General features: G+C 40.2%; 1 protein-coding gene across 1 annotated transcript in view; it reads right to left on the minus strand.

Moving 5' to 3' along the window:
• Positions 1-292: 292 nt before the first annotated feature.
• LOC119395856 (putative helicase MOV-10) overlaps positions 293-12,265 on the minus strand; it is an 89,174-nt gene continuing 77,201 nt past the window's right edge. The window contains exons 14-17 of the mRNA XM_037662869.2: positions 9,141-9,317; positions 8,955-9,043; positions 6,013-6,119; positions 293-572 (exon numbers count right to left, since the gene is read on the minus strand). Coding sequence (XP_037518797.1) covers positions 472-572; positions 6,013-6,119; positions 8,955-9,043; positions 9,141-9,317 — 474 coding nt within the window. The 3' untranslated portion in view covers positions 293-471. The remainder of the gene's footprint in view (positions 573-6,012; positions 6,120-8,954; positions 9,044-9,140; positions 9,318-12,265) is intronic.

The raw sequence follows: 12,265 nt of genomic DNA on the forward strand, positions 1-12,265 counted from the left end.
AAGAAAAAATGGAAAGAAAATGCTCAAGGTTGTGATGCGCATTGACGAAGGGACGCATCTTCTTGCCCCTTTGTCATGCCCCTCCCTGCGTGGCTTTCAGAGCGCTAGCTGGTACGAAAGGAGAGAGAAAGCACTGAAAGCTTGCAGCAACTCCCTGTAACTTTGCTCGCACTTGACGGATTCTAAAAATTTTTGCGGCGATCAATTTGTGAGGCAGTAAGTTCTTTTAATTAAGCCATTCGATGATTACTTGGAAGAGTGTTGCAGGGTCTCTTTAAGAAAAAGGATAGAGAATATTTCACTTATATTTATTGCACAAAAATTTGATACAAATGGTTAAAGGTTAAACATGATAAAAAAAAGGCCATTTTATAAAAGTTAGGAACACCATTTAAATATAGTAAAAATCACAGGCCCGAATAAATTGTTACAAAATTTACCAAGACCAATAGTGCTTGCTAAAAACTCTGATTACAGCTCCTCCCTCCACTGTGGCTCTTCTTGCAAAGTCATCTGGGTAATCGGAATTTTCCCTTCAAAGACAAGTTGATCTTCTGGAGACAGACACTCTCCTGCAAAAATAATTCATTTTTGTTGTACAAGACTATTAATAGGTCTTTTCTTCAAGGCAGCTGTTAGAAACAATGGTTGCCGTTAATGATTCAAAGCTAATGATAGCTTCTTCAAGTAAACAAAAGCATAAAGACGGATGTCACTGTAGTGTTCTTATAATATTTAAGGGGGGACATCAGTCTTGGACAATTTTTTTTTTTCAATTCTCTATCGATTGACATGAAAGCTGAGTTCCTGAGTTATGTATATTTGGTCACAGATTTCAAATACTATGCAGTTGTTTTTCTAGTACAGCATGTAGTTTTTAAAATATCAAACATTTTATGTGCTTATTGGGAGGAAGAGTGTGCCCAAATTTAGAAAGTTGCAGACTAAATAAGCACATCAGAATGACCTGGATTTAGAAGTGATTGCAAGAAAACAATACTAGATGTTCTAAACCCATCGGAACAAAAGTTATGATATGTTCAACATTCGCGAGTCTATGTCAAGCTGGGATTTCAGTCACGAACGTGCAACATACCATAACGTTTGTTCAGATGGGTTTAGAACATTCATTCTTGTCTTTTTGCATACAGTTCCCATTCCAGGTTATTCTCATATATTAATTTACTTGGTAAATCTATCAGTCTAGGCAAACTACAGCTCCCAAAATGGCACATGGAATGGATGATATTTTAAAAGCTGCATACCGTACTAGAAAAGTAATTGCACATTTGAAACCAGCACACAAATATACATAAACTCAGTGAGTTTCATCTAAACCGATAAAGATTATAAAAAAGTTCTCAAGTGCAGTGTTTCCCTCAAACCATCAAGAGGTGTATTTGTTTTGCAATACACTGATTCCAATCATAGACAGTGAATATACGAGCACTTCGAATATTCGAACGAATATTAAAGTATTCAAATTCGCTTCGAGGCGAATTTACATTATTCTAAATTTCGAAGTATTCTAAATTCTAAATTTCGAAATTCTAAATTTTGAAATGAACGAATATAAACCGCATGTAACTGCCTGTAAAGGTGGTTTCACTGCAGTGGAGGGGTGCTATACTGTGAATACACCTATCCAGGGAAAATCCGCACTGCCGCCAAGCCCCACTTCAAGGTTAAATGAACATATTACCCTCACATCACTTCATCATTTCTTAAGTTTAAAAGCTTGTTATACCGGCTTATATGCTCTAAGTATAGTAAATTTTAAAACTTGACATATTTTACAGGTTATCACTTGCATTCTACAGAAAGTCAAATCCTGCTACTATTCAAAGTTGCTTCCAGTTCCCTTTGAACCAAAAAAATGACATCTGCACATGCCTTGTTTCAATTTTTAAAACATATTATGCAGGTTAGTTGGGTCATGACATATATGCTCATTTTTCTTTATAATATGTGATATATACTATTCGAACTATTTGATTCGAAATTATTGGGCCAAATCACCATTCGCTTCGAATTCACTTCAGACCTAAAATTTATTATTCGCACACGCCTAATCATTTGATATTCCAGTGATATACCATGTGAGCTTACAGATTGGAGCAAATTACTTCAGCACAAAAAACAAATTGAAATATTACAATAAAACTAAAACTGGCCAAAAAAAATCTTCTAGAGTAACATCAAAAGCTAATACACTCAATTTTATAAATTTTATACATTGGATAAAATACCAAATCAAATGAAGAGCTTGGCAAAGTGGTAGCTGAGACGGCACAGCTCAGTAGCACGAACTGAACCAGAACAGAAGAACTAAACGACAGAGACGCTATTTCTTGTATATGTAAATAAAATAATGCAGTTTTCCCAAGTTGACTTCATATAACCTCTTGCATTAACTCTAACTATATGTAGACTACTACTTATAATAAGGCAAGTAAACATGCATATCTACAGCAGTGCTTTTGCAATGATGTTTAAAAAAAGCAGATTCTAAATCATACACAAGAGATAACATAATTACTAAAAACGTATTCAGGAGCTACTGATGTGATATGAAGCTACATCCAAAACCAATGCCATAAACAGCAAAAACAATGTGGCATGAAATTGTGCACTCATTCACGGGCATCAATACACAATGTACGTACATTACAAAGCATCATCAATGTAAGAAAGTAAATGGCAAACAGCAAAATATTGTTAAACATTTAACAGAAAAACAAGAAAGGGTAACAGAAATACTGGCGGAGGCTCACACATCACAAGTTTAAATGTCCAAAAATTCTACCCATGTCTGCATAAGCGAAACTATAGGCCTGTGCAACACGAGAACACATATATAAGCGCTTAGTGCTTTTAAATGCCATTGCTATTCAAGATCATGCATGCGCAAGCGCACGCAACTCAGGTTTGTCTATGCGTATGTGGCACCATGCTTGTCACTTAGAAAATGTTTATAAAGCTTATAAAACTATGCACCTGAAAAAAAAATGTGTTTATCCCTAAAACTGACCCTATCTCTGCATCATAATCTGCGCCACTGTATTTGTTTTCCTTTGCTCATATTTTTCTGTTTTCTCAGATATACTAGTTTCAATAGGTGGATAACAAAAACCTGACTCTGACAAAGGATTGTGGGCTACGGCGCCCGTCTGCACTGATTTCTGGTTCAACATGCCGTGCCGCCATACGGCCACTGTTGCCTGTGCCGTCACTTTCACTGTGCTCTACCTAGCAGCTGCGGTCCTTTTTTCTTGCAAATTACTGCATAAGATCTTGAAGGGCCGTACAGCTGAGCTGAATAACAAATGCAATAGTACTTGACAGTTACGAAAGGTGCAATCGGTGATCTCTTGATTCAAGTGGCATGCACCTCCGGACACATGCATGTTGTTTGCCAATAAAGAATGTTTTCGTGTATGTTTTGTGCTATGTAAAATATTGTTTCACATCGTAATGTCATCAAATATCCGTCGAAGTAGGACTTGTACATCTGTTTTCATGTTTAAAACTTGTAAAATTATTACCGTATTTACTTTTGTGCTGCAAATATAATTTCAGGTTTCGATATAGTGAATGGCTATAGTAAAGTATTTCTTACTCTAAAAGTGAACTATAGCAGTTTTCTGGTTTTTCTTTCACTCCTCTGAATCTTGCTTTATGTGAGCATTTGTTCCCTCGCACACTCGAACTTTGTGTTTGAAGGCATGCAAAATTCTGCGCACTCAACGTTCATTTTTCTCTTAAGGAGACCCTGAAACGGTTTTTTGAAGTTTTGTCAGTGTTTAGGCAGGATCATTCCCAAATCATTCGCGCCAGAAATTAAGCGACACACCGTGTACCAAGGCCGCTACGGAATTTATATCTATACCTTCCTCCTCACCACTGCCTTGCACCCTCAACTCACAGACACCCTGACATCACCAGCAATCACAGTGCTCTCATGAGCGCACTCGACAGTTTGAGCTTCGCCCAGTCATGGCCTCAGATATTGCGCGCCGACGGGTTGCGCGCAGTCTCGGAGGCCCAACAAAGACGAAGCTCGCGGAGTGGTTGATATCTGCTCCGACAGGTGCCGCCACACTACCAGCAGATCTTATTTTATTCTCCTGTACGGCGACAATCTGCAAAAGCATGCGGACAAACAAAAATAATTCGAGAACGATCACCGATAAGCGTAAACTCGGGCAATGTGGTTGTGTATTCAGGGGTGAAGTTACAGCCACAAAAACGTGGATCGTGGTGTTGAACGGATAGCGAGAGCGCGACGCTCAGTGCAGCGACGAGCTGAAGGGATTCCGCTCGCCAGATGCCTCACGAACATTGCACGATGTCGCAGCTTTACAAGTCACCAATTGCTAGAAATTGTTAGATATGTGGTACACGAGACGGCTAGGGCAATTCATTGTGTCCAAGAACAGAAACCTCGATATAAACACTGTCGCTCAGCTCACGTCAACACGGAGCACGTCATAACACAGGCAGACGACGCTCGCTGCCCACAGGAGGTTCAGTGACGTGGACTGGACATATCCAATCAGATCCCCAGCCGCCTGCGTGACGTCGCGCTTCCACGACGTCGCGCACTGGAAATGGGCAGTTTGAAAACGCGTTTGGCTGAGCCGCTGTGATCGGTGGCGATTCGCAGCTTTAAAGCCTTGTAATAAATTACACAATTTACGCACAGAGCTTAAATCGGTCTGTAAATGATCCTTAGGACTTGCTCTACCGGCTCAATGTGTTCATACAAAATCGTCAAAACCGTTTCAGGGTTCCTTTAAGTTCAACGCAAAGGTATTGTCACACTTGAAAGTCTGAAATACTGGAGATGCCATACCATAGTAATGAAAGTAAAAATTGGGGGACCCTTAAGCTTCGCCTTTAAGAGTTGAACGTGATAGCGAAATTCGGGCTCTAGTGCGCACTTCAACCACTAAGTGCATACTTATTAATGTATGTATTGTTACACACACACACGCACACAGACACACACACGCGCGCGCGAATGGTAGAAGTTTTTTATCTAAAGCAAGAGTCGCATGGCCTCCAAGATATACGCCGCGCGTTTGCCATCTCGGAGGCAATGAAGAGTCTCACAATGCCTCACAGATGGCAGCACATTATCTAGAGTTTGCTTTTTCCTTGATCAACGCCTCCGCAAGCTGGCGTTAGCTTGATATGTTTTCCACTAGATGGACATAGTCGTCCATTTTTGTTTGAAAGTTCGTGTGTGTTTCTAGCGGCGATGGCTGCACTATCCCGGCCTTTTTCGACGTACTTTGATGGCCTCCCAAATGCACCTACAAATCGCCGAATGGGCTCATTTTCGTCCTGACACCTGCCGAACAAAATGCATTAAGAGACCCCTTCCACAACATGGCATTTATGTAGTGCTGTTTTCCGAAGCAGCTGCAAGTAACATCGTGGCTTTGTGGTAGGACACCTGCTTGCCATGCGAACGGCCCGGGTTCGATCCTCAATGGGACCGAAGATTTTATTCTTTATTTTATTTGCTTCTTTCTCGATTTTTCGGTCACGGACGATTTTTCGTTCACAACCAACGGTGCCGACGCCGACGGCGGAATTTCTGCACCACGAGCTCTCTAATGCTATCGCGTTAAAACTTCCCTACTATTTGCACATTTTAGTTGTTACTTACTCATGCAGTAGCCAATGCAAAGTTTCTGTTCCCCATATAATTTTATACTATAATGACCATATGCTTTCCGCGCAGCTACATAATTCACATGCGAGCTTTAGTGCAAGCACAAGTCTGTTTCAGGTCTGTAGCGCTTTTATACGTCAACAAAGTGGCCTTATAAAAAGCACCACAATAACAGAAGTTGCAATGTGTACCAGTCTAGAGCAAGGGGCTTGAGTCTTGAACAAGGTACTGCACAGATACCGTACTGCTACACAATAAATAAACAGCTAAAAATCGGGATAGATTTTTCACAAATGCATAAATTTGAACAATGCAGCGTTTCATCTCACCAATTCCAGCACTTGCAAAGCGATCTTCAAGGTCACGGATGTGGTCATTATCATCATGGTATTCCACACCTCGCATGGCCCCTTTCTTGCGACACAGCTCTAGGAGTCTATAATTAGAAAAGGTTGAAAAAAAAATGTGTGTACTGCATCTTGAATACAAAAGAGCATAGAATATGGCAATCATAGGCTGCTTAATGGACTACTGCTTGTTTCCTAATTAATGTAAAAAGTTGAAGATGTATAGCTGTACCACCTAAACAACTTCATTGACTGATATGTGGCATTTAATGGTGCAAGGGCCAAATTTGGCCAAAGAGCATCAAAGTTTAACAACTTACATAGATAACTTGTTGCTATATAAACTGTGATGTGCAGACATACAGCACACGATCTGGCAGAATAAGGAGACCAGAACCAGTGCAATAGAAATTACTGTAAAATCCCGTGCAAGCCCCCCTCCCCCTACAGTGAAAGATAATCCGACAAAATTTGGAGGGGGGCCCTTGCTCTGTCGCGGATCAAAATTCAAGATGCGGCAAAAGAGCCCCTAAGAATAAAAAAATGAACACTCGTGCTTCTAATGAAGTGCTTTATTGAGTACGCATGCGTTCGCTGTTTCCAAAACAGTGAATGAAACAGTGAAAATGGCGGGAGAGGAGGGTGGGGGGCACTTGCTCCGTCATTGGTGCATATTTCAAATTTTAAAAAAAGGAGGGCGGCTCTTGCTTAGGTAGGGGCCATTGCTCTAAATTTCATGGTATAACACTTTTTTTTAACACCTAATCTCAATGAACATGAGTCAATCCATGATAATCACTGGTTAATTTAGATTTGCTCATAAAGTTAAATAATTTAGCGCAATTGTTGCCAAGGCAGAGGAACATATGCTTATTAGAACTCCTTATCTTAACAGCCCCAGCAGCCATCTCAAGATAGTGCTGCATGCGTACTGCCAGTCTCTCGGACCATGCACGTGTGTGCCCTCAAGTTGTCCTCAAGTTTTGCCACGTGTCCTTGTATCTTCTTGTCATCCGTGTTTACTACCGCGCAGTATACATACGTCGATCATGAATCACCAACTCGCCCAATCGTCCACCTTGATTTGCCACAGAATACACTGGTGCTTCACTTAGCTGTGTATTGCACTGCGTGCGGGATAGAAAATTTTTAATGAAACAATAAGCATTTCTCCACAAGCTTAAAGACTGTTATTCAGGAAGTGGTGCTAGTTTCAGAATTACCACTTATCTGAACGCCTCGAGTTCTGAAAAGGTTCAGTTCCAGAAGTGTACACTAAGTATTGAATGATAAATTTAATTAGCAAATTTTCTTATTTATTCAGTTAAACCTTTTCTCGTGATGCCCACTATCACTAGTGACATTTAGCATAAAAAGACCTTTAAAATCCAATGCACTACCTTAATTAAAGAAAGCTTAATAATTATAATAATATCTGGGGTTTTACGTCCCAAAACCACGATATGGTTATGAGAGGCGCCGTAGTGGAGAGCTCCGGAAATTTCAACCATCTGGTGTTCTTTAACGTGCACCTAAATGCAAGTACACTGGCCTCTACCATTTCGCCTCCATCGAAATGCGACCGCCGCCGCGGAAATCGAACCCGCGACCTTCGGGTCAGCAGCCGAGCACCGTAACCACTATACCAATGCGGCGGACTTAAAGAAAGCTTTTTTCCCACTTGGCATGGCTGACATAGACCTAATGCATGAAGAGGACAGCTGTCTGCAACTAGAAATTATGCTACTAGAACGTCTGGGTTGGAATGGTTGGATTACACTCAACTTGATGAACAGTACACACAATGACACAAGAGAAACAAGCACACATCTTCTTTGTCTCGCACTATTCCACAGCCTGTATTTCTTCTGATGTCAAAATTCGGTTTGAATTGAACACTACACAAAAGTGCTCTCATCTAGGACCAAACTGGTTTGATTTCAGAGTAACTGATTACACTATTAATAGCAAATAAGCACTGGTGTAAGGTATCTTTTTCTCCTATCTTGTGCATACAACAAAGGTTAGTAGAAAAATAACCACTCTTTTTAACATTGGCTGTCGATTTGAAAGCTCGTAGGCCTAAAGTGGCTGGCAACTCAAAGTTGGATTGTCGTGCCTGGGGAAGTAATTTAAACTCAGAACTGACAGTGACTGCCAGCTTATTTATTACTACTACACTTCTTAAATCAAGTTTTCACGGAATACATGCACTGAAGGACAATTACTGTATTACCTTTTAATTATTAATCATTGTAGCATTCCCTCCTAGCTGCAGCAGCACTACTACAAGACGCAAACAGCGAACGCGAAACTCGTACCTCCTGCATTACCAAAGCCAGCACAGGCAAAGTGCTCTTAGGCCCCAAAGATTTGCTACTCCTATTTTAATTATTACTTGTAATAAGCTACAATGCATCAATAAACATACAAAGAAAACTCAAACAAATACAGCCTACTATATATATGAAATGCAGACACCACAGCAATTGCAACACACTGCAAAAAGACCCCACACGCAGCAAACATTCCCAACACTGCCACCGTGTAAACCCACAACTCTCTCAGCAGCAATGTTGAGGTCCATTCCCATTTTATTTGTTGGCTCATTTTGTTTTGTCTGTTCATTCATTCATTCATTTATATATTTATTGAGTATTTATTACAACCTCAAAGGTCTCACCAGAGACATATGAGAAATGGACAAAGAAAACAGATGGAATAGTATACGAAAGTTATGTTCATGATAGCTAAGTCTGCTTCCTAGTTAGCAGTTTAGCAGCAGGAGAAATTGCGGATGATTGCTGGGTCATTTGGAAGGCCATCAGTGGCATGATAATTCCATGTACACCTTTTAATGGAAACAGGTAGCCAGCCAACAGCACTTTTGTCGGCATGCAATGGAAATATAGAAAAATACGTACTTTCTCCAGCAGTGATCGGATCTTAGTGTGTATGGGTTGCCAACAATGATCAGCAGAGCTTTAGCCCTTGTGACAGCTACGTTGAACCTCTATAATTTGGTTAAAAAAAAGTGGTATATGTAGAAGCAAGAACTTAGTGACAGGAACATCATATTGCCAAGTATATGTGAGAAAAGCCAAGCAAACCTTGCGATTCTTGAGAAAACCAATGCGGTGCCTAAAATCATTCTGCAAAAGATTTTTGTCACTACGAACTGTCGTGATGATCATGGCTAGCCTTTCTTGGCCTTGGAATTCTTCAGTAGAGCCAACAGTTACTCCATCAATTCCACGTCTCTCCAACACAGATCTGATTTTTAAGACCTATAAGCAACAAAGCACAAGGTTATAGACAGAACTTTCCACACACAACTAAACAAGTTTCAAAATAACTTTTTTTCAAAAGAAGTGAAAACATGACATTCAGAAGGTGATGCATAAGTAGCTACAACTACCAGTTTTAAAGGGACACTAAAGGCAAATATTAAGTCGGCTTTGATTGTTGAAATAGCATTCCAGAAACCTCGCAGTGCTTGTTTCGTGCCAAGGAAATGCTTATTTTGAAAGAAAATCATGTTTTAGTGATCACGGCGTTAGCGCACTTCAAATCAGCCACCTGAACGGGCCTTCTGACATAGCAGTTGCCGTGCCCAACGCTGCCCGCCTTTACTGCCCAACCGCTGATGCTACGATTTCTTGAGCAACAGCGGCCATCAACTTTGCCAAGACGCAGCCACAGGCCACTCCGATATATAGTTCATTGTAACAGAGCTTAGCTTGGCCAGCAGCAGTAGTAGAGTATCAACAGTGCAAAAATAGAGAGAGCCAAGCACACGCAGCAGTACGCGATACCGAAACTACCACTGAGACGCGCAGCTTGGCGAAAACAGAACTTTTGAGCCCCTCGCATTGTTCCCCATGTCAACGCCAAGAGGTTCTTTTTTCCATGAATCAAATAGAAACGAACAAGCAGCATTTTATTACGTCTGGTGATGCACGGAAGGTTCTTTTTTTATCACAACTAGTTTGATTACGAGTGGTTCATTGTACTCGGGACTCTTGACATCATCGGGATCATTTCCAAAATATCCCACTCGTGGTGCACATCGCATTCTACATTTACCTTAATTTCTCAATTAGTAGAGCACTGCTGTTGATACTATTGACGTTTTAGACGTTCTCACGTATTGACCTTTCACTCTGACATAAATTGTTATTTGCCTTTAGTGTCCCCTTAAGAACCAACCGACAATGAAGCAGGGAAAGCACAGTGGAATTGAAAATTACTTAATAGCCTTTTTTACTTAAATTATAAACAATTGTGAGTAATTGTTGAGTCTGTGAACCTTATTCATATTCTTAATAATAAAAGTGAAAACAGCTGATTCCTTAATTTTCTTCAAGGTTTATTTCATTAAAACAATTACAACAAATAAGGAGAGCATAGACCAAGCTAACTTATGAAAATTGAGGAATTAACCGTTTTCTTCTTTATCAAGAGTTTGAAGAAAGTTAACAAATTGGACACTAGCAAATATTTATTTACAATTTCATTTTTTTTTTAAAGCTGTAAATATTAAATTCCTATATGCTTTCCTTGGCTTCACTGTCAGTTGGTGTTTATCACTGGTAGAATTACTTTTGTCTGTGTTTCCCAAAGTTGATGGACTGCAGCGGGGGTGAAATGGTACACAGGGTTCTTACAGGTTTCAGAGAGAAAAATGCAAGGGTATTCAAGGACTTTCAAGACCTCGTCAAAGCTTTTTCAAGGGAGTATAGTAGTGCAATGTAACACTACTTTACTAAATAGCAACGTTTCCAAAACCCTACAGATAGGTTCACTGCACTGGAGACACAAAAATGCGCTTTGCTGGGACTTTCTTGTACATGGTAATGTTTCTAAAATCTCCCGCTTTTTGAGGTACTTCACAAAGACTGGCAAATGTCCAATGAAGTTCACTTTCTTGCAGCACTTGCTCAGCAAAAAGAGAAAGAAAAAAAAAAGTGCAGCAAGTTTCGGCATGAAATTCTCACAAGCCAAGAGATAAAAAAGAAGGTAAACTGACTGACAGGGAAATGAATGATAGGATGAGGCCTGAGAAAAGTAAAGAGAGAAAAAAAAAGCAGACCGTAGCACTCACGTCACTTTCTCCCCCTGGAGTTATTCAGCTCTGCACATGCACTTGTACAGGCTTTAAAATCTTATACAGTCGAACCCAGATATATCTAACATGGGTATATGGAATTATGATCTTTCCCATGCACAAATGTACAGCACTGTACTATATATGAATAAAAAAAGGTTTCGATGGTTTCGATCTCAACACTGTGCCTTTGCAAGCGAACTTCTCGAGACCGTATGGGAATTACTTTGTCACATCACTGGAAATATTCATGGTGAAGATGAGCAGCACAACACACAGAAGTGCTGGCAAGGAAACCTGATTGAAAGGGGACCTGATTAAAAATAGCTACATCATGCATATTCATAAGCATTGTCATCTTATAAGCACCACACTGCATGACAAGCATGTGCTGCCCTTTGACATGTCCTTCCTGAGATCTCTTTCCCATTTTTTTTCTATTGCTCATGATACAGAGAACAGGTAAAGCAGTAAAAATTTACATGGATCTTTGAAGAGCACAACATTTGAGCTGAGTTGAAGAGGAATCTTAGAGGAAAACTACCTTTGAAAGAGGGCTGAAATCAAATAAAAGGAAAAGTCGTGCAGTCTGTTTGGCAACAAAACTTTTCACATAATTTGATGCACATGTGCCATAGCAGAATTATATATGGTCCATGACTGCAATGAAATTAATGATAGAAAGAGGAGCAGTATATCACAGATGCATCTGGTCAGCACTGGGGAGGTGACTGACTTAAAAGGCTACCGAATCATCCATCACGCTGAAGGAATAAAAACATGTTGAGATTGGTTGAATGATAGGTTGCTCCGCCTAAATCAAGACAACAAATGGACAGGCTGCATAAAGACATGTTTACTCAGTGGTGGCTAACTATTTTGCATAAGAGACCTCCTTAATGTGTTTGTTCAGAAACCTGGTCATCCGAGGAACAACAGCAACACTGCAGAATCTCTCAGACGAGTTTCGATTCGAATCAGTCTCTTCATGTAGATTGCAACAGTTTTTATCACTTACACTCTGAACCACTTTGTTCGAAACCGATAACCAATATTTTTGCAGTTCAGTTTCAGCTGGGTTCAGGCACGTTCCCAGAATACCTGTTTAGGTTCGGAGTCAGTTCCAGC

This window comes from Rhipicephalus sanguineus, chromosome 1 (genome assembly GCF_013339695.2).
Source record: "Rhipicephalus sanguineus isolate Rsan-2018 chromosome 1, BIME_Rsan_1.4, whole genome shotgun sequence".
NCBI lineage: Eukaryota > Metazoa > Arthropoda > Arachnida > Ixodida > Ixodidae > Rhipicephalus > Rhipicephalus sanguineus.